Source organism: Bufo bufo, chromosome 9 (genome assembly GCF_905171765.1).
Source record: "Bufo bufo chromosome 9, aBufBuf1.1, whole genome shotgun sequence".
NCBI lineage: Eukaryota > Metazoa > Chordata > Amphibia > Anura > Bufonidae > Bufo > Bufo bufo.
Window position 1 is genome coordinate 160,694,004 of NC_053397.1, and position 27,941 is coordinate 160,721,944.

The 27,941-nt window shown below is 46.0% G+C and overlaps 1 protein-coding gene across 1 annotated transcript in view; it reads left to right on the forward strand.

The window, feature by feature from the left end:
- CSNK1E (casein kinase 1 epsilon) overlaps window positions 1–27,941 on the forward strand; it is a 64,457-nt gene that overhangs the window by 11,221 nt on the left and 25,295 nt on the right. Inside the window, exon 2 of the mRNA XM_040407079.1 lies at window positions 15,451–15,534. Within this exon, the coding sequence (XP_040263013.1) occupies window positions 15,459–15,534 (76 nt within the window). The 5' untranslated portion in view covers window positions 15,451–15,458. The remainder of the gene's footprint in view (window positions 1–15,450; window positions 15,535–27,941) is intronic.

Here is a 27,941-nt window from a genome sequence, read left to right on the forward strand (position 1 = left end):
CTTTTTCTCTCTTTTATGTAAAAATAAAGGCCTCATTCACACTTCTGTGAATCATAGAAGTGTGCCGTCTGTTTTCTCCACAGACAGCACATGGATCCATTCTTTTTTTTTTTTTCTATTTTTTTATTAAAATTTTTAATGTGTTCACATATCAGTGGTTTTCCATTCACTGTGGGGGTCATGTAAAACTTTGGTCAGTGACGCATACCAAACTTGCCCGTTGAAGTCTGTGGGTCGGTGAAAGCAGTTTACAGACCACTGCTGTTATCTGTCTTCTGTCAGTGGTTTTCACTGATTTTGAGTAGGAGATATTCTGCAAGTCCCTTTTTCATCCTAGCAGTGCACGTGGATACCGAGGACATACACTGACCAAACATGGACCATTCACTGATGAAACACAGACGTGGAAATTTATCATTTACCCCATGCAAGTTTCTTGACGTAAAAAGTTGCAGACCTCCTGTTTGTGACTATTTACCGGTAAATGCTATTGCGCTTAAATCTAGGCGCAAGTGGTGTTTCAATGAGGCCAGTCATTATTTTTAAAGCATCATCCATTCCATGGTGGTGTACCTACATAATATAAAACAAGTACAATGTGCAGGAAGGATGACACAGTAGGTGAAGGTAAAGCCGGGCATGGCGGTATAGGGCAGCAGGCTTGTCTTAGGGGTGGGCTTTCAGGTTTCTTTTGAAGGTTTCCACTGTGGGTGAGGGTCTGATATGTTGGGGCAAAGAGTTTGAGTATTGAGGATGCGCAGGAGAAATCTTGGGGGTAATTGTGGTAAGAGCAGATAAGAGGAGAGTAGAGAAGTTCTTGTGATGATCAGAGATTGAGTGTGGGAAGGTATTGGGAGATCACGTCACAGATGTATGGAGGGGACAGGCTGTGGATGGCCTTGTATGTGTAGTTAGTGTTTTGTACTGGAGTGTCTGGGCAATGGAGAGCCTGAAAAGTGATTGACAGCGGAATAATGGTGGGAGAAATGGATTAGTCAGGACTAGAGGTGTGCGAGTCTGCTAGATGGGAGGACATAGAGGAGTATGCTACAGTAGTCTAGTTGGGAGATGATATGGGCATGTACAAGTATTTTTGCACGCTCTGGATTGAGGAATGTGAGAATCTGAAATATATTTTTGAGTTGGATGCAGCAGTTGTCAGGAAAGGGGACAGATCCTCTTTAAGCCAGAAAGAATAAAAGAAAAAGGAGAGGGTTAGGGGGCACTAAAAGACAAGCAAACCCCTTGACGACGAGCAGTGTTACCCTTCAGCTTACAATCCTAAAAGTCAGGACTGATTATAGGCTTTGGCTTGTCCTTCTTAAAACCATGTATTGTGGAAACCCTGTTCCCTCTAAACACGTATGTCAGAGATGAGTACAGAGATCCTGGGGGAACTCCCGAGGCTCGGGCTTTTCTCGCCTCTCCCAAATATGATTTCTATTAACATGTTGTAACTCAAGCACATGTTCTGCTGTGAGAAAATTATATACGTAACCTCTCCGGGTCGGAGGCAGGCCGAGCCTGAACGGAAGAGCTTCCTGTTGCTCAACTGTCTTCAGTTGTGTGTGTGTTTTTTTTTTTTTTTTTTTTTTTTTTTTTTTTTTTTTTCTTCTTCTTCTTTCCCTCCTCCTTGAAGTCTGTCTTTAGGCAGAGACATTTGCCCTAGATAGTACATGATATAAGACATGAAAATTCATTCCCGGTGTGCGTGTTTGCCAGAAATAATGAAAAATATCGATGGCAATAAAAGATGTCATTTACCCTGCTGTGTTCACTTGGGCTGAAGGCCTAAGCGGTGATTATGAAAGGAAGTGATATAATAGCTGACAGGAATGAAGCCACCTCACTGGCACGTACTGTCTCACTGCCACAGATGATGACTGGAAACGCAAGTGGCTCGATATGGCACTGCGCAGATTGCCAGGACCTGATCTTTCCACGCAAATCTAACCTGACGGATCATGGAGACCGTAAATATGCATGTTCAGGAGATCTGATAAATTAATGGTGTCGGTATCCTATGTTATGACAGATCAACATTTTCCACTGTGACTGACCAGAACAGACATGGAACAAGCTGTGTAGGTTCGGTCTGTTAGTATGGCGCTGCCCGTACTGCTTGCCCTGGATGAAAGGACGAGCTTTTATATCCTGTCCATCATTAAAATATCACTGCCCTGTGGCTGATACGGGGCACCAATGTGACCAATAACTAATTAGAATAAGATCAATGTCATTTCCTGAGTTGAGTATAAAAAGGGGGGGGGGGGGGGCGGGAATTGGGTGTGTGGACACTCCTAATCTTTCCTGAGTTGTCCGTTTTTGGCTAGAGGTCAGGAGCTACGGTAGAATTCTTCCAGTTTGAAGAGTTGAAGGGGTTGTGCCAAGTTTTGAAGTTCTGTGGCTAGGGAAGAACAAACTGATCATGGGTGTCTGACCGCTGGGACCCCCACTGTTCCTGAGAATGGCAGTCTTGGTCCCACAGTCTGATGGAGTAGCAGATTGAGCATGCACCCTGTCGCTTCATTCATTCTCTATAGCACAGCATTCTGATATTTCCAGCCCACTCTAAGGCTGGGTTCACACCTGAGCGTATTCGATAAGCGCTGTTTACAGGCTATTTTGGGGCGTTTTTGTATTTTGGAAACGCGCGTTCTTGCTATTGACCACAGAGGCGTACAATGAAAAACAGAGGTGTTACGTGCGACAATACGCCCCAAAGAAGCTCCTGTACTTCTTGGGGCGTAGGGCGTTTTACAGCGCGTTCGTACGCGCTGTAAAACGCTCAGGTGAGAACCATGCCCATAGGGAAACATTGGTTCTTGCCTGAGCGTTTTACAGCGCGTAGGAACGCGCTGTAGAAACGCTCAGGTGTGAACCTAGCCTTAGAGAATGAATAGTGGCAGGATGTCTGATTGCCCTGCCGATCCATCAGACTGGTGGAACTAGACTCCTTTTTTTCAGGATCTGGGGGCCCCCAGCGATCAGTTACCCACACACATTTTAAGTTGGCTGTATACGTTAGATTAAAGTTTGTCAAATGGGACTATTACAGTGGGATTGGCCTAATAAGGTGTATGTGGGTCTTGTGACTTTACTCCAACAGCAGGTGTTGGTGGCAAGAAGAATGGGACTATTGGATTGTTGCTGTTTCGTTTCAGCAAAGATTGCAGAAGCATTACTGGGCATGGAGCAATATGGTGCAAGGGAATTTATCATTTCTACTGAGATATACCGAGTCTTTTTGAAAAGAACACTCGGACTCCAGTAGAGGTAGGGTGGCGTAAAACAAAATGGAGTAACATTTCTATGCAAAATTGCTATTTGGGAAGATGCACCTACTTTATGAAACAACTTGGCGCAAATTACGTCACACAGGCGGAACTGACTTCAAAAGTAAACTCCACTCATGATAAATTCCCGCTGTGTTATAGCATGCCCACTAAAAACCCGAAATGTTTCATAGCGAAGGCTACACAACGCCTGTGACATGCTGCAGGGTGCCGTAACCTGACAGTTGCAAGAAATCCAGTCGCCTGCTCCTGTTTTGCTTCTTAGAAATGCCACACATAAATGAATTCCTTGTCTGACTTGGCATATGCTGCGCCAAGGTTTTTTTGGGCATTAATCGTTGCATTGCCATCAGATGAACCACGTAAAGGGGTTTTCCAGGTAGTTGCGATTCCGTGTGATGGCCACTTCTGGGATCACGTCCTGTACATTGGTCAGAAAATCTGTCCGATGATCTGTTGGTGTAATCCAGCCCTCAGATGGCGTATTAGGGTACTTTCACACTTGCGGCAGGACGGATCCGACAGGCTGTTCACCATGTCGGATCCTTCCTTCCGCTATTTCGCCGTGCCGCCGAACCGCCGCTCCGTCCCCATTGACTATAATGGGGGTGGAGCTCCGGCGCAGCACGGCGAAAGCCGCCGGACTAAAAAGTCGGACATGCAGGACTTTTTAGTCCGGCGGCTTTCGCCTTGCACCGCCGGAGCTCCGCCCCCATTATAGTCAATGGGGACGGAGCGGCGGCACGGCGAAATAGCGGAAGGACGGATCCGACATGGTGAACAGCCTGTCGGATCCGTCCTGCCGCAAGTGTGAAAGTAGCCTTACACACACAGATCTTTTGTTATACGCACCATTTTTATTTATTTTTTCCCACAAGTAGCAAGTGATATGATCGGCTGGTAATGAGCCCCATAGACATGAGATTATCAGCAGATCGTACCAGCAAAAGTAATGTGTAGGTAGCTTTAATTTGTGATGTTTTTCTTGCACTGTTGGTGTGAAGAGAATTGTGGTAAGTTTTCAGTTTACATAAGGTTCGTTCCTTGGTGGTTTACGACTCCTATCAGCAGACTGCAGCTTTGAGCCCTGAGCTTGTTTGTGCAGCTCTGTTTATAGGAATCCGCTGTGAAGATGTTCACATTACATCTCAAGAAGACGTGTGGGTCTTGCAGAAGAACATTGCTACTTTTCAAGTTAGGGTTTACCAGACAATATGCAAGTCTTATTTTATAAGCTTTCCCACATCACAATGTACCCGGACAGCTGAAGTTTCTCATTTTTGTATTAATAATTTGGCAGCATCAAAAAAAACTATAAAGGGCATCGGTCAGCAGATCTGTCCCTATGAAGCTGGCTGACCTGTTACATGTGCACTTGGCAGCTGAAGGCATCTGTGGGTCCCATGTTCATAGATGTCTGCATTGCTGAGAAAAATGGAGTTATATTTGCAAATGAGCCTCTAAGAGCAACGGGGGCATTGCTGTTGCACCTAGAGGCTCTACAACTGCTGAGCCCTCTATGCTTTTGATCAACAGGGCCAGACAGTGAAAACATGATCACTCCTAGCTCTGTCCGAGCACAAGGCAGTTGCAGAGAGAGCAGATGTAATTGCAACGCCATAGTAGAATATTGATGACCTCGGGTTAGGTGATTGGTGGGGGTCGACAATCGCCACTGATCAGAGGTTTGGAGAAACCAAAATGCTTCGGTGAACACGGCGTCTTCTATACAGCTTACCAAGCACAGCGCCATTCCTTGTATAGTGGCTGTGCTTGGTATTGTAGCTCCAGACAGTTCGGTTGAAGAAGACTTGGCGGCAAACGGGAGGGGCGGTCCTTCACACTGCATGGCTGCATTAGGATTCAGAGTGAGGAGGCGTGTCTCAGTAATCCAATCTGATTGGCTGGCAGGGAGCTGCTGGCTACAGCGAGTGTGTATGGGAAGTGAGGGAAAGCAGTTTTTGCCTCAGAACTGTCACAGGAGCCACCTTGAGAAGGTCCTCGTATTGTTAATGTTTAAACAGCCGTAACTAAGGGAAAACTCAAGGAAGAAACGAAAAATTGCTAACATATGCTAAAATTGATTTGCTTGAAAACATGACAATGACAGTTATCCTTTAAAGATGCTTTAAAATGATTGCATCAATAGAATCGTATTGTCAGATGTACAGTTGTTTGGGATTTATGAATTCTTATCCGTACACATAATAATTCACTGATCAAGTATTTTGCACTTCTCTTAAAGGGAACCTGTCACCGGGATTTTGTGTATAGAGCTGAGGACATGGGTTGCTAGATGGCCGCTAGCACATCTGCAATACCCAGTCCCCATAGCTCTGTGTGCTTTTATTGTGTAAAAAACTCGATTTGATGCATATGCAAATTAACCTGAGATGAGTCGGAGCTTGAAAATATGACTTCTCTGGTCACACAAGTAAGATATGACTCTTATGTTAATTTGCATATGTAGCAAATCGTTTATTTTTTTTCCCACAATAAAAGCACACAGAGCTATGGGGATTGGATATTGCGGATGTGCTAGCGGCCATCCAGCAACCCACGTCCTCAGCTCTATACACAAAATCCTGGTGACAGTTCCCTTTAAATTGTGGCATTCTCCAGTTGGGTGCCATTATGGGGTCTTCTGACAGATCCTATTATTCCTAGGATTCAGTGCTTCCAGGGAAGGATACCTCCGGAATATCTCATGAATAAGATGTGCACCCCTTAAACAATCACTACTGTTCCAGGATCCATGTGATCTGAATTTCAGTCTCGACACAATAAACTATTGTGCACATTGGTTTATTTCCTTGGTACACCATGTGAATTGTTTGTTCGAGGACAGTATGTATAGTACTAAAGTGTCTGAGGCCGACACTTGGGTTTCTGCCGTGAATGTATGGTGGATCGGCACAAGGGTTATTGAAGTGCTGATTTCATGTACATTTTGGCACTTGCGAACTTTGGCTACTTTCACACTAGCGTTTTTGCTGGATCTGGCAGGGCTCGGTAAAAACGCTTCCGTTACTGATAATACAACCATCTGCATCCGTTATGAACGGATCCAGTTGTATTATCTTTAACATATCCAAGACAGATCCGTTATGAACTCCATTAAAAGTCAATGGGGAACGGATCCATTTTCTATTGTTTCAGAGAAAACGGATCAGTCCCCATTGACTTGCATTGTAGGTCATGACGGATCCGTTTTGCTCTGTATCCCAGTATGAGATCGGAATGCATTTTGGAACATTCCGTTCTGTTCAGTTTTGTCCCCGTTGACAATGAATGGGAACAAAACGAAAGCATTTTTCCAGTATTGAGACCCTATGACGGATCTTAATACCGGAAAATATTATCGCTAGTGTGAAAGTAGCCTTAGCCTGCAAGCATTAATAGCTTGAGGGTGCCCATACACAGTGGTTGTGCCACGCAGCTGGGAATGGAGTGGCAAAATGCATGTGGATTAAAGCAAATAGCCACGGTTTTGGACCAATGAAGCACATAAAACCATGCAGAACAACAACTAGTGACACACCCGCCACGTGTATGGGCACCTTATAAATTGCTGTACCGTTCGTTGATGGCTCCGTTATGGACTCCTGGACCTCCTTCCATACTCTGAAGACATACTGCTGGGTTCATTGACTTCTGATGAAATTTGCCTTAGTATGTGAGATAGGAAAAATGAAAGTTACATTGGAGACAATGGCATAAGTGTGAGTTTTACAATCTGAGATTCTGCATCTGTACAAGGGCTCCTTCACATGACCATATCCGTTTTTGCGTCATATTTTTAATTTTTTTTCTCCTGCAGAGAAGTCCTATCCTTGTTCACAAAACGGTCAATAATAGGACATGTTCTATATATATATATTTTTTTTTTGTTGAGCCGCGGAATGGAACTACGGATACGGAAAGCACACAGGTGTGCTGTTCGCATCTTTTGGGGCCCCATTGAAATGAATGGGTACGCAAATTGAACAAACATTAGAATTTTCTTTTTCATGCTACTACCCATTGATCTGTTTAGTTTGTGATGTCCAGCTTGATATATATTTTTTTTTTCTTCTGAAGGGAGACTACGGTATAGTTTCTGTATAACAGATGGCAGTGTCACTTTGGTAAATGAGCAGCTGATCTTTCCTTTGTCTCCCTTGACATCAATTCTATATAGCAATGAGGTGATGCAAAATTTTTCTTCCCCATTTGCTGCTTGCACAACAGACTGGCTAGATCGGGGCTGACATCACATCTTGGGTTGTGCTTCCTGTACATGAAGCTATTTGCTTGTGGCATATAAGGATATAAAATATATGTTCTGATGACCTTGTGAAAAGTTTACGGCTGTTCTTGAACAATAAATGACACTTAAAGGGGGTTGTCTCTCAAAAAAATATTCTACAGTTTTTTAAACCAGCACCTGAATCTGAATACTTCTGTAACTGCATGTAATTAAAAATTTAGCATAGCACTGAGTTATTTAATGTATCAGTATAGCGCCACCTGCTGTTTTGTTTTATTCTTTCGTTGTCCTGCTGTCTGAGAAGGCCGCACATGCTCGGTTTCATCCTTCATCTGCCTCCTGAGCTGTGATAGGGAGACCATGGACACGCCCCCTGAGCTGCAGCAGAAAAGACACTCCCCTTGAGCTGTCAGCTTGATATAAGTCTAGCAGAGCAAAGAATGGGGAGATCTCTGGATCTGAGATACAGGGCTGGTTTAAAATTAAAAATGGGAATCCGAAGTGGGCTTTGGTACTGGCTGGTACCTTCAGACCAAAGCCCACTTCTGATTCCTATTTTAAATGTTTTTTAACTATGCAGATATTAATACAGTAGTAATTCACCAAAGTCTCACGCGACTTGGGGCGAGACTAAGTTTGGCTGCACGGAGCCAATACATTTTAATACTGTACGGAAACGGCATTAACATCGAAGTTTTTGAACATTGTATGGTGGCTGTGCTTGGTATTGGTATTCAAGTGAATGTGGCTGAGCTGCTTCTAGGCCACGTGACACATGATCGAGTTGACACTCTGACTAGGAAAATCAGAGGGAAGCCTGCAGCGCTCACAGGAGTGCCGGTGAATTCTCAAACAGCTGATCGGCAGGGTTCAGTTGTCAGACACCACCGATCAGATAGTGTGGATAGGTCATCAATATCAAAATCCCAGAAAGCTTCAAGTGCACTGGGGCATAGCTTCTTTAAGTGCTCTCTGCATTGAGTTACCTAACAACCCCTCCCATTTTCCTCTGAGTGATAGCTGTAGCATCCAACAGGGCACCCCTATGGCTGTCACTCGGAGCAGAGGGGAGCGATGCTGAGAGGACTTCACAGTGAAGCCCCGGGCACTTGCTGGAGAAGAATGCCAGAGCCCGTCAGTGTTTTGGTTGGGGATTGGAGCCTCCACAGACAAAAGGTATAAAGGAAAGATCTGCACCTGTTCTGTGTTTAGAGCTGCACCTGGTTTTGGCTCAAAATCACTGATGGAAATCACTGACCGAACACTGACGTGTTAATGAGGCATGAGTCCTCATGCACACAACCGGGTGCAGTCTGGGAAATACGCCCCGTGGGTCAGCCTCATGTCCTGCATTGACACAAACTCTCTGCAATATAGTAATTTATGATGCAGGGAGTTCCTATATGATCATGGGTACAGTTGGTGCTGGGACATGTACCCACTATACACCACCCTAATCGCTGTCCCAGATACCAGCGCACGTTGCTATAGCACAGCACAAGACTTGTCACCTTTTAGGGCTCTTTCACACTTGCGTTGTCCGGATCCGGCGTGTACTCCACTTGCCGGAATTACACTCCGGATCCGGAAAAACGCAAGTGTACTGAAAGCATTTGAAGACGGAACCGTCTTCAAAATGCTTTCAGTGTTACTATGGCACCCAGGACGCTATTAAAGTCCTGGTTGCCATAGTAGTAGTGGGGAGCGGGGGAGCGGTATACTTACAGTCCGTGCGGCTCCCGGGGCGCTCCAGAATGACGTCAGAGCGCCCCATGCGCATGGATGACGTGTCCAATGCGATCACATGATCCATGCGCTTGGGGCGCCCTGACGTCACTCTGGAGCGCCCGGGGAGCCGCACGGACGGTAAGTATGCTGCTCCCCCGCTCCCCGCTACACTTAACCATGGCTGCCAGGACTTTAGCGTCCCGGCAGCCATGGTAACCATTCAGAAAAAGCTAAATGTCGGCTCCAGCAATGCGCCGAAACGACGTTTAGCTTAAGTCCGGATCAATGCCTTTCAATGGGCATTAATTCGGGATCCGGCCTTGCGGCAAGTGTTCTGGATTTTTGACCGGAGCAAAAAGCGCAGCATGCTGCGGTATTTTCTCCGGCCAAAAAACGTTCCGTTCCGGAACTGAAGACATCCTGATGCATCCTGAACGGATTTCACTCCATTCAGAATGCATTAGGATAAAACTGATCAGGATTCTTCTGGCATAGAGCCCCGACGACGGAACTCTATGCCGGAAGAAAAGAACGCAAGTGTGAAAGAGCCCTTAGCTGGGTTTTCGGTGTATGTGCTAGATGTATCCCTGTTTCCAGGAAATGTTCCATGTTGTGGTTTCCGAGAGGAGCTGTAGTTTGGTCTTCGTGACCTTTAGGACTGACCTTGTTTCTTCCCATTTCTTAGACAACAGGGTCGTTCTGTATAGACACATGAAGGTTATTCCATTTTCCCGGCTTCCAGAAACACACAACACACACACAAATAAGTTTGCTTAGGCATAAAAATCAGTTTATTTTCTTACTTATGTGTAGGTGACTAGGTGTTACATATTGTTTTGTGACAGCATTTTGTTATTCAGCAAGTGCAAACAAATGACCTTCTATACCGATACGCAACTCTCCGACTGATGTATGTGGTAGACCAAGAAAATGCTTTTATTAAGTTCTTGTGCAGTTTCTCATGCGCTTCCCAATGTGCTGTTTAGCTTTTTCTTCAAAAGGTTCACTCTGCCCAGCTAATCTTCACGCTTTCTAAATGTGAATGCTTGCAATATTGAGTTCCCTTTTACATGTAGATCTTCTGCAATGCTGTGTCTGAGAGCGCAACTGTCACATACGAAAACAAAGGCGAATTTTACATGAGCTGTTCATCTGAACTAACAGCATAATAATTACCGGTGATGCTGTGAGTGTTTGGTGACCAGACCTGTGGTCCGACTTTGAATGCTGGCAGATCTCATCCATCGCAGGGAAGACCATCGGCATGTGTGGGTGTATGTGATCTGCAAGGATGGATTCTTACCCAGATTGGTTGAGAGTGCCTTCCACATGAATGAGTGGGCCCAGAGAATGCCACAGCAACATTTATCCAGACCATAACCCTGTCACCACCAGCTTGTGTTCTTCCAGCAATGGTTGTAGGGTGTTTGTTCTGTTTTTCGCCTGAGAAGGCAATGTCTATCCGTTCAATGCAGCAGAAGACGTGACTCATCGGAGAAGGCAACCCTTTGCCAATCAGCAGAGGTCAAATTCAGATACTGCTGTGAACATTTTAAGCTTTTTCTGCTGATACAACTTCATTAGCAGAGGTGCAGTGACCATCAGTCTGCTTCAGAGCCCCATATGCAGTAGGGATCCCTGTACTGTTGTTTGACACATGTCTGGTAGGCCCTGCTTGATTTTGGTGGTGTACTGCTCCTGTAGTCTCAGTCCAACCTCTCACACCTTCATAGCTGAAGTATACATCTCGCATCAATGGCACGTGGTGCTCTGCAGTTTCCACGTCGCTTATTCACAAAGGTACCATTTGTCCACTCAATACTTTCACTACAGCAGCACGAGAACAGTTCACAAACTGCGCAGTTTCAGAAATACTGCCACCCTTGGCTTGAAAGACAATAATCATCTGTTTTTGCAACTCTGATAAGTTGTCCCTTTTACTGATGACTGCAATGAGGGATGTGTGTGCAGACAGCCTATCGCACACTTTATAAACCCACCAAGCCAGCTCCTGACACGATCCTTCATGAGCTACGCACGGTCAGTGTTGAAAGTAGGAAGTGATTATTATAATGTGAGCCGACTGTGTAGGATGTTGTGCATTTCCTTTCTACAGGCTTCTAACAGGTTAACCGGCCTTAGTGATAGTTGCTAGGTGGGGAAATTTCCAGCCAGCTTGAGAGGAGCCTTATACCAGCCTCTGAGGAAGAAACTGAGACGACATTATAGTGTACCATCCAGGCTATAACCTGCCTACAGCTTCTAGACTCCAAAGACCTTTGTTTCATAGAAAAAAGAACCCTGGCATGGAGACAGGTTGCCAATCTTCTAAGTAACTGCAGCCCGCATTTGGGTACTTGTAAGGCTACATGCACACAACCGTTGTGTGTTTTGCGGTCCGCAAATTGCAGATCCGCAAAACACAGATGCCGTCCGCAAATTGCGGACCGGCACGGACAGCCATTGATATAACTGCCTATGCTTGTCTGCAAAACGGACAAGAATAGGACGGGATATATATATATATATATATATATATATATATTATTTTTTTTTTTTTTTGCGGGGCCACGGAACAACTGATTCGGACAGCACACGAGTGAATGGGTCCGCATCCGAGCCGCAAAAACTGCGGCTCGGATGTGGACCAAAACAACGCCCGTGTGCACGAGGCCTAATGCTGTATTTAGAAGAGAACGGCAATTGATAGGAATACAGTAAAAGGGAGAGAGAGCTGGCTGAATGGAGAGTGAAGGTACAGGTATTGGAAGACTGACTCGGAGTAAACAACTAGGCCTGTCTACTACCTTTGCAGCGGTGGTAGACCTAAGATCTGCCAGTCCATGCATAATTTGAACTGTGACTACTGATATACACATACTTCATACTTCACCATTATCGCCAGTAAAAAAAGTTGTTCATTTCTTTAAACCAGCCAATCATTGGAGATGTGGTGAGGGAAGAGAGCGTCCTACTGCAGCCCCTCCAACTCTGTGTTTAGTTGGGAACCCTGCTTTGCACCAACCCCCCCCCCAAAAAAAAAAAAAAACCCTACTGACCACAAAGGCACCCTGAAAATTATCGGGCAAGAGGTCTTCCCAAAACGGGGTGCGCTGTCCCATCACGCTACTGGAGAGGGGTTTTAACTGTGACTACTACAACCTCTATCCTACCACGCCTTTCTCTGAGGACCCACTTTACACACAGAACATGATTTTGTTAATATATGGTTCTGTACTGAAAAATCATACAATATGATCATGTCGATCCTCTGTCATCTTTCACTCTATCCATACTGAAGAAAAACACGGGGCCTGTCTGAGCATGCATGTTGATTATGAGGTCGGGCAGTTTTTTTGTCTATGGCAGCATTTAGAGCGGTTTTGTATAGCTAGCTGCCAAGCTGTGTTTGTTAGCATGTGGTAATACCAACATTCATTTACTTCCCGTTTTGGTACCGGGGAGTGACTGTTTAAAGCGACTATGGGAATAACTAACATACACAAGACTGAAGGGTCCTTTACACAGGCTGAAAATCGCCTAGATCATCGACCGTTCATAGTAATGCTTGTTAGTAATTTTCTGGCGGTGTAAATGTACTGCCGATGAACAAGCTAAATGCTCGTACATTGGGTAATTGGATCATTTGTGCGAACACAAAAACCCTTGTTTTCCGACAGCAGATCGTTATGGTGGAGTGATGGCATTAGCAATCGCTCCTCCCCATCTCAGGAGGAGATCATTATATGTAAATGCAGCGATCGCCTCCACCAGTGAGCAGCAGATTGTTGGGAAGGAACGCTTCTTTCCTGACAATCTGCTGTAATATCGTCCCATGTAAAAGGACCTTTGACATAAAAAGGGCTGAACTTAGCTGAATAGTGATCAGGGGCTTCATCTATTAACTCATTGATGCTTAAGGCTACGTTCACATCTCCATTAGAGATGATCTGGCATAAATGCTGGCTGTCGGCCGGACAAAAACAGCTGCTGCAGTATTTGGTTGGCCGAAACCCAGTATTTATGCCTGATCGCCGGTCAGTCGGGGTCTCGCAGCTATTCTCTGCCGGAAACTTTCACTGGAGATGTGAACATGGCCTAAGATTATATTGTGTGAATGGCGCACTTTTTGAAATGGCGTCAGTGTGAGGTCCTGCAAAACAGATGGTCCAGGCAAAAGCAGTGTAACAACCCCGAACTCCATTTCTGTGGAGAGGGGTTATATAATGGCTGCCAGGGCCCTCTGGTCAAACCCTTCATTTACATGTCTGCAAATACCGTACAGTTGCTAAAACGTTTTCTTCCATAAGGTGATAAGGCACATTTTGCCTTGTGAGTTGTTTTCGTTCTTTTAAGATGCTGTCTGGCACCAAGTTCTGCGTGTGCCGCTAACGGTGTGCTACTCCCACGGAAATGTGCTTGTTTTGCTGTGTGATGTGGGCGGAGGAGTTCAGTAGGTTGCAGAGGGAGAGCTTCTAGAGTATTGCCATTGTCACTCCAAGCAGAGAGCGGCATTGGTGTCTGAAAACATCAGGGTATTGTGGAGAATTAATTTGATCAGATTTAAAGGTGTATTCCAGCACCAGAAAAAAATGTTCCTATGGGCTGCACATGCTATAAAATTCCATCGCACTGATCCCCCTGCCATTGCTGTTCCTATGATGCTTGGGTCCTCGCTGCGATCCACTAACTGCTCGTGTCTTGCAGGAAATGGCTGGGGATGCCATTCAGCCAATCACTGTTTGAGGCGGGGCATCCCTGCAGCCAGTCATTGACTGAGCAGCAATCCCAGTCCATTTCCTGCTGTGTCTAGACGGGAGCAGGAAGTGGAGCACAGTGGGGACCCGGACACCATTGTAAGACTGTGACAAGGGATCAGGAGGGCAAATATTTTCTATTTTTTTTACACTGTAATGCTCCTCTAAAGGGGTCAAAACCCTGTAATGCTTGAACACACCTACAATAGGGATAACCTGATATTTGTACATAACTGAAAAGCGGCGCTTGGTTTTACAAGTCACAACCTGAGATCTAAACATGAGTTTATAGCACTGAAGTCCGATCTGTAGCTTATGGCCTCACTAAAGCACCTCATTCTTTCACAGGCTATCCTGTTACATGTGTTTTGTCAGTACGCTATACACTGTGACACCTGATGGTGAAGGAGATATCCATTTGTTACTCACAGGACCAGTACTGTATTTACCCTACTACTTACCTTACCATGGCGACACGCGCTGTGTGTGGGCAATGGTGCAGCAGAAGAAAAGGTGTTAAAAAAAAACGGATGTCTTTGGTTCATATGCAATTTATAGCCCCATTATTAGAATTAGAATTTACTTTTTTCATTAGATCATTTATTCATGGAAATAAATATTTGCCACTGTTTGTACTTCAGGAAATAGTTTGTCTTGAATATGAATAAAGCTGACCATACACATAAGGGTCATCAACTGTTGTTCAGCCAACAGCTATAGACCCCTTTACACGGGCCGAGCATCATCCAGATAATCGCCAACAAGCGTGTGTAATTATTATCTGCTGGTGTAAAGGTGGCGCCGATTACCCAATGAACAAGTGAAACACTCGTCCATTGGGTAACCGTTACATGATCATGTGTACGGTCACCAAAATCATCGTTTGGCGGCAGTAGATCGTGCCATCTAAAGAGCCTCTGCTGCTGGCAAACAATGATTCTGTATGGAGACGAGTGATGGGATTAGTGATCGCTGCTCCCCATGCATGTAAATGCAGCGGTCTTCTTCACTGATGAGCAGGCAATTGCTTGTAAGGAATGCTTCCTTCCCGACAATTGCCTACTAAATTGTGTGGTGTAAAGGGGCGTTAACGCTCCCAATCCTGCTATAAATGTCCCGGATGGGAATACCCCTTTAAATGCACTGGAGGCAGAGCTTCACCGTTCTCTGCATTGAGCTGCCTCACAGCCCCTCCCCTCTGCTCTGAGTGACAGCTGTAGTGATCCCCTGGTTGGATGCTATAGCTGTCACTCTGAACAGAGGGGAGGGGCTGTGAGGCAGCTCAATGCAAAAAACTGAAGCTCCACTTCCAATGCACTTGAAGTGGTTTTCCAAGACTAGAACTGATGACCTATCCTCTGGAAACGCATAAAGTAAAGTGACATTTTTCTTTTTTTTTTTTTTTTTTTTTTTTTTTTAGGTTAAAAGATGGAGCTCAGAGTGGGAAACAAGTACAGACTGGGCAGGAAGATCGGAAGCGGCTCCTTTGGAGACATCTACTTAGGTAAGCTGGCTGTACTGGTATTTAAAAGGGTTTTCCAAGACTTTACAACTGATGAACTATCCACTGGATAGGTCATCAGTATCTGATCCGTGGGGGTCTGACACCCGGGACCCCCGCCGATCAGCTGTTTGAGAAGGCAATGATGCTCCTGTGAGTGCTGCGGCCTTCTCACCAAGCACAGTGCCGTACATTGTATAGCGGCTGTGCTTGGTTGGTATCACAGCTCAGCCCCATTCACTACTATGGGACTGAGCAGCGCCTAGGCCACGTGACTGATGAACGTGTCTTCATTGGCCTAAGAAAAGCTGAGAGAAGGCCACTTATCTTTAGGATAGGTCATCACTATGGAAGTCTCGGAATACACCTTTAACTGTGCTCAAAAGGAAATTACATGAGTCAAAAAGCAGAGGACGGCCTTTGTTCACCTTTTAAAAAAAAAAAAAAAAAACCTTCTGGTTCCTCAGCTTTCAACCGAAATCCAACATGCTTGAACTTTTTATTTTCATAGGGGTTTATTTATTCCCCTCTCCCTATTGAAATTATCAAGCTCACCCTGATGTAGCTGTTCTTGTATGTATATAAAGGGGTTCAGGAAACATTACTTTTGTTCAGGCGGCCATTTCTCCTTGCTCCCCTGGTTAACAGGTTGGCCATGCATACATGGTAGAAGCTGCTGCCAGACACCCCTCGTGTTTCTAGTCTACTAAGGGTGCTCCCATACACATCAGTGTGTTGTGACCACAATCTAATGTGCATGGGGAGCTCCCGAATCCATGACAGATTATGTCTGGGAAGAGAAAGATTAGGCAAACAGAATTTTTTTCGCCTGATCCTTTTTCTCTCCCAGGAGATAGGCTGCCACCAGATGATGGGGGAGAGAACAATTGGGCGTGTTGAATTTCAATGTCTCCTGGAAGATGACTGCTGCTGAGGTATTGGGCACCGGCTTTCTCTCCCCATTAAAGACACATACACACTAGGATGGGAGTGTATGTATATAGGGGAGTCGGGAAAGATGGCAGTCAGCTGAGCAAACCTTCAGGCCTACAGCTATTGAATGTGTAAGGACCATTTTCTTCTTAGTTATCCATTAAGGGAGTTTTCCAAGATTTTCATATTTATCATCTATCCCCAGGATAGACCCTCAATATGAGATTGGCGGAGGTCTGACTCCTGGCACCCCTGCTTTTCTGCTATTTAAAGGGGTTGTCAGAGTAATTTTTTTGTTCTTTCTATGTTCCTTACTAGGCAAATATAACAGCTTTCCAATTACCTCACTTTATCTCCAGTGGCTGGTTTCTCAGATTTCACCGAGGGTCACATGACCTGTGATGTCAGCTTCTCTCCCTGCTCTGATAAAGTTTGTTTAAAGAGGACCTTTCACTAGAATAAAACATCTAAACTAACTATACAGACATGGAGAGCGGCGCCCAGGGATCCCCCTGCACTTACTGTTATACCTGGGCGCCGCTCCGTTCTCCCGTTATAGCCTCCGGTATCTTCATAGTTAGGCTCCACCCAGGGGAACCTTCCGGCGTCTCATTCTCCCATGCTGTAGCGCTGGCCAATCGCAGCGCTCAGCTCATAGCCTGAGAGGCTTTTTTTTCTCTCGGGCTATGAGCTGAGCGCTGCGATTGGCCAGCGCTACAGCCTGGGAGAATGAGACGCCGGCAGGTTCCCCTGGGTGGAGCCTAACTATGAAGATACCGGAGGCTATAACCGGAGAACGGAGCGGCGCCCAGGTATAACAGTAAGTGCAGGGAGATCCCTGGGTGCCGCTCTACATGTCTGTATAGTTAGTTTAGATGTTTTATTCTAGTGAAAGGTCCTCTTTAAAAGCCTGTAAACGAGAAGTCACTGTGCTGGCCACGCCCCCTTCACTGCTCTCTCTCCTAGGATTCTTAACCCCTTCAGCTGCACACACTGTGTAGCTGCAGCAGTGACAATTCTGGGCACAGGAGCTGAAGGACTAGAGAGAGCATTGTATAAGAAGGTAGGGGGAAGATCCTGTGTGTATTAGCAGTGTCATTATACAGGTGGGACTTGTAGTTCTACACATACAACATGCTGCAGAGTCTCCCAGCAGGCAGACATGTCACTCAGGACAGTACTTTGTATTCACTCCCTTAGCAGAGCGGGGGGAGGGGCAGAGTGTTTTTATTGCATGTAAACAAAGAGCCAGAAAAGAACCAGGGAAATGAGGAAATATATATATTTTTTTTTTTGCATAAAACTTGCTTAGCTTAGTTATATATTGCTGCCCATCAGATTTTCAGTGCTATATTTTTTTTTTCATAACTCGGACAACCCCTTTAACCCCTTAAGGACCGGGCTCATTTTCACCTTAAGGACCAGGCCATTTTTTGGAAATCTGACCAGTGTCACTTTAAGTGCTCATAACTTTAAAACGCTTTGACTTACCCAGGCCGTTCTGAGATTGTTTTTTCGTCACATATTGTACTTCATGTCACTGCTAAAATTGGGTCAAAAAATTTAATTTTTTTGCATAAAAAAAATACAATTTTTACCAAAAATTTTGAAAAATTAGCAAATTTCAAACTTTCAGTTTCTCTACTTTTGTAATACATAGTAATACCCCCAAAAATTGTGATGATTTTACATTCCCCATATGTCTACTTCATGTTTGTACCATTTTGGGAATGATATTTTATTTTTTGGGGATGTTACAAGGCTTAGAAGTTTAGAAGCAAATTTTGAAATTTTCAGAAATCTTCAAAATCCCACTTTTTATGGACCAGTTCAGGTTTGAAGTCACTTTGTGAGGCTTAGATAATAGAAACCTCCCAAAAATGACCCCATTCTAGAAACTACACCCCTCAAGGTATTCAAAACTGTTTTTTCAAACTTTATTAACCCTTTAGGTCTTCCACAAGAGTTAATGGCAGATGGAGAAACAATTTTGGAATTTCTATTTTTTGGAAAATTTTCCAATATAATCAATTTTTTCCAGGAGTAAAACAAGGGTTAACTGCCAAACAACACTCAAAATGGGTTGCCCTGATTCTGTAGTTTGCAAAAACACCCTATATGTGGTCGTAAACTACTGTTTGGCCGAACGGTAGCACATAGAAGGAGGGGAACACCATATGGGTTTTGGAAGGCAGATTTGGCAGGACTGGTTTTGTTTATACCATGTCCCATTTGAAGCCCCCTGTTGCACCCCTAGAATAGAAATTTCAAAAAAGTGACTCCATCTAAGAAAGTACACCCCTCAAGGTATTCAAAACTGGGTTTACAAACTTTGTTAACCCTTTAGGTGTTCCACAAGAGTTAATGGCAGATGGAGAAACAATTTAGAAATTTCTATTTTTTGGAAAATTTTCCAATATAATCAATTTTTTCCAGGAGTAAAACAAGGGTTAACTGCCAAACAACACTCAAAATGGGTTGCCCTGACTCTGTAGTTTGCAAAAACACCCCATATGTGGTCGTAAACTACTGTTTGGCTAAACGGCAGGACATAGAAGAAGGGGAATGTCATATGGTTTTTGGAAGGCAGATTTTGCTGGACTGGTTTATTGACATGCCCCCTGATGCACCCCTAGAGTAGAAACTCCATAAAAGTGACCCCATCTAGGAAACTACGGGATAAGGTGGTTGTTGTTTTGGGACTATTTTAGGGGTAAATTAGATTTTTGGTTGCTCTATATTAGTCTTTTTGAGGCAATGTAACAAAAAAATTAAATTCTAAAATTGTTTCTACATTCGCTATTTAGTTTTGTGGAACACCTAAAGGGTTAACATAGTTTGTAAAGTAACTTTTGAATACCTTGAGGGGTGTAGTTTCTTAGATGGGGTCACTTTTTTGGAGTTTCTAGTCTAGGCTACATCAGGGGGGGCTTCTAATGGGACATGGTGTCAAAAAAAAAACTGTCCATCAAAATCTGCCTTCCAGAAACCGTATGGAGTTCCCTTCGTTCTATGCCCTGCCGTGCGGCTATATAGCCATTTACGACCACATATGGGGTGTTTCTGCAAACTACAGAATCAGGGCCATAAATATTGAGTTTTGTTTGGCTGTTAACCCTAGCTTTATTACCGGCAAAAAGGATTCAAATGGAAATTTTGCCCAAAAATGGGTGTTTTGGCACCGTTTTTATTTTATATTTTTAACACCGTTCATCCGAGGCGTTTGGGCAAAAGTTATTTTTATAGCGACGACTTTTACGCACGCGACGATGCCCAATATGTATGGCTCTCAGACTTTGGAGACACTAAGCAGGCATCCTAAAAACTGCGGCCCTCCAGATGTTGTAAAACTACAATTCCCACCATGCCCTGCTGATGGCTGTAGTTTGTCTGGGCATGCTGGGAGTTATAGTTTTACAACATCTGGAGGGCCGCAGTTTGAGGATGCCTGCACTAAAACTAATATTTTTTTGGGAAAAAAAAAATGTTTCCGTGTCTCCAAAGTCTGAGAGCCATAGTTTTTTATGTTCTCTAGTGGACTGTTGGGGATTATAAAAATTTAGTACTCCATGGAAGTGTGATACTCCCTGAAGCAATCGATAATGCAGAGGCCCGGATGATCGGGGCACGTGTCACACTGAGTGGTGGTGTCCTTCCGTATCCCCCTCTTGTGACACACTCTGCACTTTTTTTGGGTTCGTCCCTTCTTTCCAGTATGGGGGACCACACCTGGAAAGTGTTGGCCAGGGACGATCCGGGCGCCTCCAATTCCCGAGGTACTCCGGCCTGCTCTTTCCCGGTCCGAAAAGATCAGGGCCTTGAGGACTGCCTCATAGAATTGGAGGAATGTCCCTGTGCTGCCAGCGCTTCGGGATAGTACAAAAGAGTTGTACATGGCAACCTGCACCAAGTAGACCGCAACTTTTTTGTACCATGCCCGGGTTTTGCGCATGGCGTTATATGGCTTGAGGACTTGATCAGAGAGATCAACTCCTCCCATATACCGATTGTAGTCGACGATACAATCGGGCTTGAGGACCGTTGCCGCGGTACCTCGCACAGGGACTGGGGTGGTGCTGTTACTGTGGATTGTGGACAGCATAAGGACATCCCTCTTGTCCTTATACCTGACCAGCAACAGGTTTCCACTGGTAAGGGCACAGGTCTCACCCCTGGGGATAGGTACCTGGAGGGGGTAGGCAGGGAGGCCGCGTTGATTTTTCCGCACGGTCCCACAAGCGAACGTGGATCTGGCGGCAAGGGACCTGAACAAGGGGATACTGGTATAAAAGTTGTCCACGTACAAGTGGTAACCGTTATCCAGCAGTGGGTACATAAGGTCCCACACGAGTTTCCCGGTAACACCCAGAGTGGGGGGACATTCTGGGGGTTGAATACGGGAATCTCGCCCCTCGTACACACGAAATTTGTAAGTGTACCCTGAGGTACTCTCACAAATTTTGTATAGCTTCACGCCATACCTCGCCCGCTTTGTGGGAATGTATTGGCGGAAACTGAGTCTCCCCTTGAACGCAACGACTCATCAACCGCGACCTCCCTTCCAGGTACGTAGGCCTCCATGAATTTGGCCCCAAAGTGATCGATGACCGGCCGTATCTTATACAGCCGGTCATAGGCAGGATCACCTCGGGGTGGACATGCTGCATTATCGGAATAATGCAGACATTTCCGGACGGCCTCAAACCGGGAGCGTGTCATGACCATACTGTACAGTGGGGGGGGGGGGTCTGGGGTCTGATGGATCAAAAAAAGTTTTGAAATAAAAGAACTTTTTCTAACTTTTCCCTTCTTTCCCTGCCTAACGGTGCCTCTCCCTCACTGACCCTAACCTACCTGGGTGGCGATGGGTGCAGGAGGGTGATGGATGGCGATTAGGGGGACGCAGGAGCTGGTGCCGAACGGTGCTGCACGGTCAGGGTGCTGGACAGGAAGAGGAGGGGAGAGAGGAGCGCAGGAAGTTTGAATCTCGCGCCTCTCTCCCCTGCTCCAATCAGCACCCTGGACAGCGGCGTTCAGCACCAGGGCCAGTAACGCCTCTCCAAATCCTCGGACTGCGATAGGTGGTGTATAATTACGCCACCGATCGCAGTCTTTTTCCGGTTCATCGGGTCACAGGACACCCGAATGGACCGGAAACGCAGAAAACCGCAGGTCTGAATTGACCTGCGGTTTTCTGCGATCGTCGATACGGGGGGGTCAAATGACCCCCCCCTGCATTGTTACGGGATGCCGGCTGAATGATTTCAGCCGGCATCCCGTTCCGATTAACCCCCGCGGCGCCGGTACGTCCTGTGTCCTTAAGGACTCGGGAAATAGGGCGTACCGGTACGTCCTATGTCCTTAAGGGGTTAAGGAAGCTGCTGCACCCCGGTGAGCTTTGCAACCTGCTCGCAACTTACAAAGCAAAGCGCTGTCCTTTTGGATAGTGGCTGTGCTTGGCAGCTCAGCTCCATTCACTCGAATAGGACTGAGCTGTGCCTAGGCCACGTAACCGATGACCCAACCGTTACAGGACTAGGAAGAGGCCACAGTGGTCACCGGAGCATTGTGGACTCTTCAAACAGCTGATCAGATGGGTGTCAGGAGTCCGCCTCCCATCAATGAGACATTGATGACTAGGCTTGAGCGAATCGACCTTTGGATCATAGATACGAACTTGATTCGTTCAAATACTTCCGTATCTGTACAGCATTAAAATGTATTGGCTCCATGGAGCCAAAGTTCATTTGGCCCGAAGTCGCGCAAGACTTTGGTTAATTCCTATTGTATTCATAGCTGCGTATTGAAACACTATTTAAAATGGCAATCAGAACTAGGCTGAGGTACCAGCCAGTACCAAAGCCCACTTCAGATTTCTATTTTACATTTTTTCAATACACAAATATGGATAAAGTATGAATTAACAGAAGTCTCGCGCGACTTCGGGCGAAATTAACTTTGGCTCCACGAAGCCAATACATTTTAATGCCGTACAGATACGGCATTAACATCGAAGTATTCAAAAGAATCAACTTCAGATCTATGATCCAAAGGTCGATTCGCTGAAGCCTATTGGTGACCTATCCTGAGGACGGGCCATTACTGTGAAAATCTCGGAAAACCAATTTAAGAGATGGGTAAATATCACAACTTTAATGGAAAATGAGTGGCATTCGGTTTTCCCATATCTGTGGCCAGTTGTAGGGTGGGATCTGCAGCACGGTGACCTGTATTACATGCACGGATGTTATTCTGGCTCAGACAACCAGGATCAGAGTTTCTATTTCTGGGTGTTCAGGGGGAACATCTGCTGCCTGGCCTCCATTCCTGGGTACTGGAGGTTTTCTGTGTCTGAAAACGGTCTCTGTTCTGCCCTCACCTCCTCGAGACAGTCATGAGGGTTACGGGAGTCCCTTGGGATTACTCTATGTGCAGACATTGGACTTAAAGTATTGGCTGCTGAACGGGGACAAGTAATGTAAAGACGGCTCAGACCTGACATAATCAGGTGCTTGGCTCATCCTTTCCTACTGTGTTCCCAGCCTGGCTGAGTACAAACAGTTTGTTAGGTTCTTAGAAATACTGTTAATAGATAAGGACTTCCTGTGCCTCCCAGACTGGGCCTTTTTGTTTGTTTAATTAACCCTTAGGGTCTATGCTCTGTAACTAGTCTCGTCCACGTTAAGATGTTTGTAGAACCTAGACTAAAGAAGTGCGGGGATTTGCCCTTTGTTCACACTATGGTTGGTATCTGGACTCCTATGAAGTTCTTCTGCTTGATCTGTATCGGTTTTGGGTCCGTTCATCTTGTCATAGTCAGAGATATTTTCCCCAACAACCTGCGCCCCCCATATTTTATTTCTGTTTATGACTGTGATACTGTTCAGTAAAGCAGTAGACCGACAAACATTTGGGGGAGATGGCTGGCTCAGGGCTTCATTCACACTTCGGCATCATGGTTCACATTCTTGTATTTGGACCACAGGACTGGCTCACATCTGGGAAGAGCAGGAAAACTCTCTTCATAAATGAGCCAATGTAGGATTTACTGTATTCGGGCACAGATGTGAAGGCTAAGGTCCCTATTACACCTACAGATTCTGAAGCGTTCCTTCCTGGTAATCTTCTGCTTGCTAGAGGAGAAGACCACTACTATCACATGCAGCGATCTCCTCCTCAGTTACTGAATCATTGTTTGCCGGCAGCAGAGCGCTGATTACACGGCACAATCTGCCGCCAGCAAACGATGATTTTTTAAACCTGTTGAAAGACCGTTTGCTTGTTCATCGGGTAATTGGCGTAAAATTGCACTGCCAGATCATCGCCAATGTGTGTTCAGGACAAAATCCCCTTTATCTTAGGTATTTTATCTCTGCTGATTTGTGCGGAGCTGCAGTACCACGCGCAACCCATGGACACATGTGCCACTGTTATTGAAAGAAGGCAGCCATGTTTTTCTAATCTTTTCTGATACTTTTAGTGCATTGACCCTTCCATTTCAACAGAAAAGCACATGCACTGACGAGCGTGGAAGATGGCCGACCACAATTGTTGAGGTGGTCGTACATGAGTGTGCTGTAGGCCGAGTGCTCTTTGACATTGAACACCCCTGTGTAATGATAGATTTTGGCTTGAGTTTGCATGTTTACTCTGTAGGAGAGAGGCAGATTAGCTGATAGTAGTATTCCCTAGTACAAGGGATGGCATGTTGTAGTCTAACATGTCTGATCTTGGTCGGGGACAGACGTGATATTCCCCTTTTATGAGACTGGCTGACACTAATGCACATGGACAGCTAACGTGTACTTCCAGGGATGCGCTGCTGCTGGATTTGACATCAGGTGTGGACAGGTACAATTGCTGAGGCAACTCTATGATGCCTGGGGACCATCGTGCACAGATCCTATTATTTTCTACCATAGGACCCATGCAAGATACTGTCTGGACTTCGTGCAGTGACGTTTCTCCATGTCCCCAATGTCCAGTTGAGCTGGAGCACCCTGACCAATACTTCATGGACAGAGCTGTCTGAACACAGTACATGTAGCTGCTTTCACTCATGCATAGCCTGGCTGTGTACGAGGAAGGATATCCCGAGTATTCCCCAGAGCTTGTGATCTGTTCAGTGGCTGATTTGCCTGCGCTGCTGCAAAGGGAAAACAGGATGTTTCTTGCCATTTAGAGGGAGTGGAAAGGGGGAGACAGCTGCAGCGCAAGGGGTGCTTGCTGGGGGCTCTGCAGCTGCTCAGACTGCCATCTTGGCTGTAGAATGTGGGCGGCTTGTGCTGAGCAATGGGTTAAGAAATTGTGCTGTTCATGGAGCGTAAGAGACCTGACTAGACTAGGTCTGTGTATACTGAGTGTGTGTGGAGGAGAGCGGCTCCCTGCCCCCATCCTCTGCTGTGGCCTCCTGCTGTGTCTACCCCCATCTGCTGGGCTTGGCCCAGAGCTCCTGGTTTATCTCTGATTAGACATGCAAAGCAGTATCACCGGAAGGGTTCCTGAAGATGCAACCATAGGGACTTCTGCTTTTTCTGATATAGATGTGCCTTATTTGGGGCCCATTGGTTATAAATTTGTATCTGGATCATACCACATTCTGGTGATGACGACAACCAGATAAAATGTCCCTGTAATCCGCAGTAGTTATATATGAGTGTGGTGTTGGCTCAGTGGCCTTGCTTACCTAGCGCAGTTATCTCTTAATTTGCACTGTTCTGATTCATCCCCAGCTATGTTAACCATACGATTTAGCAGGTGGTTTATGGTTATAGTCCAGTGACTCAGAGCGGCCTGTCGTATGACTGTGTGCTTACTTAATGGCTAAAATGTCAGTGGAGTGACAGAATGTCACCTGGGAGGGACTCCGTACCAGTTTTATGCTCCAAAAGAATATCCGGACAATAAACAGTGTCCTCCTACCATGGAGGCAAATGACCCATTTCAGACTTAATAACTAAACCATAATAAATACTAAAATAATGACATGACACCTTGTGTTGGAATAAAAATGGCCGCAATGCTTTATTAAGGATAAATAAATTATAAATCATAAAATTGGATTTTTTTGTACTCACCGTAAAATCCTTTTCTCGTAGTAGGCATTGGGGGACACAGCACCATGGGTATATGTCCAACTACCACTAGGAGGCGACACTAGACATAAAAAAGTGTTGGCTCCTCCCCGTTGGGCTATACCCTCTCCACAGACACTAGGCAGCTCAGTTTGTACCAAAAGCAGTAGGAGAGAGAAGAAAGGCAAGGAACCAACAACTCCCGTACCGGGAAAGATCAAGAGACCAGCCCGGAGAAGCTGAAGTAAAACAACATAGGGAGGGATCTGTGTCCCCCAATGCCTACTACGAGAAAAGGATTTTACGGTGAGTACAAAAAATCCAATTTTCTCGTGCATGGCATTGGGGGACACAGCACCATGGGACGTCCCAAAGCAGTCCCCGAGGGTGGGAAGAACAACCATGCCACCTGTGGGCATACAGGTGCGGGAGAACCATGTGACCCAACAGGAGAAAAGCACGGAATAGGCAGGAAGCCTCATAACAAGGGAGAAACTCCAAGGAGGCCACAGTGACGACTGCCAGCACCCCAGGACAAATGCCTGGGAGAAGGTCCCAAATGCAAGAAGAAGGCAAAGGAACACCCAGCTCAGCCGAAGGCTGGAGGGAAAGTAGGACAGCATCGCGTATCGGATCTACCCAACATCCTAATTGTCTCAGTCGAAAGCACAAACACCCTGAGGTCAACCCCTGAAGGGCCAGGGGAGCAAGGGAAATTGGAATCACTGAAGGCCAAACGAGAGAGTGAAGCTATAGCAAGGCTCACATGTGAGTGGAGCAGGTCTCCTCTCACCGCAAAGCAGGTGAAAAAGTTAAGCGCCCTATTGAAAGGAAAAGATCCTAAAGGCGCTAAGGGAAACCGCCAACCCCTGGAAGGGGAGGGGGTTGTAGGTAAAAACCAGGAAAAGAGAAAAGACAAGACCTGCATCCCCAACCAGGAGACGAGGAACGAGCCTCTGAAAACAAAATATCGCTGAGAAGCGCAAGACCGGAGAAACTCTGGCGAAACTCATTATCAGGGAAGAAGGGAACCAGATGCAAGCCCAGGAAATCTCAGCAGGGGCACACTGGAGTGAGGGAAGCCATAGCAAGGCTCACATATGAAGGGAGCAGGACTCCCCCCCCCCCCCCCCCCCCACCGCGAAGCAGGTGATGAAGATAAACGTCCTATTGGAAAGTGAAAATCCCAAAGGCGCTAAGGGAAACCGCCAACCCTTGGAAAGGGAGGGGTTAGGAAGTAAAGGCCAGGTAAAAAGAAAAAAATAAGAGAAGACCTGCATCCCAAAACCAGGAGACGAGGAACGAGCCCCTGAAAATAAAATAATCGCTGAGAAGCGCAAGACCGGAGAAACTCCGGCCAAATGAAGTATCAGGGAGATGCAGGGCAAGGAAATCTCAGCAGGGATACACTGGACTGAGAGACATGGGAGGAGAAGGAGAGTACTCCCAACAGACTAAGGAGGAAGGCTCTACAAACAGGAGGGGTCCCTCCCGAAGGATACCATAAGGTGGAAATGCAAACCGTAGCACTAAACCACTCAACACCAGGTACTTGAAGTGGGAGGATGGGAAGACAGACATGAATCCCATGAGGTCCAAAAGGCTATTGGAACCCGCAAGGGGAACAATCAACCCAGGTCCCTTCCCAAACAACGATAATCCTACAGAATCTGAGTGATCAAATGAACGGTGACAGGGACTCCAGAAAGGAGTACCCGCAAAGGGCTCACAAGGAACCAGGAACTGAACCACCAGAGGACAACAAAAACCAGAATATCCAAGAAAAAAATGAAAAGAACCACCCTATGGGAAGGAATTGGCCATGGACAACTAGCCATTCAAAGAATAGTGGCTAGCAATCAGCATACATTGTCCCGGGGAGGGCAAATACAGCGGCTTGGGTTGTACCACTAAAACAGACGCCCATATGCATAAGGAATGGTGAAGTCGCTATAAAAGAAGCGGGAGTGACTACACGAAATGTAGAAACCAGCTGCGACCGACATACAGAAGGCTCCCAGGGGGAGAGAGTACCGGATGGGCGCAGACAATAGCAAGGTCCCCAAGGACTGCCCTCTGTTAGATAGTACAACTAAGCATAGAAATAAGGGAACACCCGGACCCAGAAGGAACTACGGAACCCTGTCCTATGTCAGAGCAATCAGCAGAAAATTCACCTACCAGGCAGGTGTGTGACGCTCAGTGGTTCTGTCCCTGACTCATCAGGGAGGACGTCCAGCGAGGAAATGTCGCTGACCCCAGGAGGATTCCGTGTGGCGGAGGACATCAAGTGATGGCCGAAAAACTACCGCAGCGGCCGGGGCTCAGCAAGCTACGTATCCCAACAAGGAGAAGATCCAGTGGAGATCACTGTACTCCACGAGGAATGGTCCGCCCTGTAAT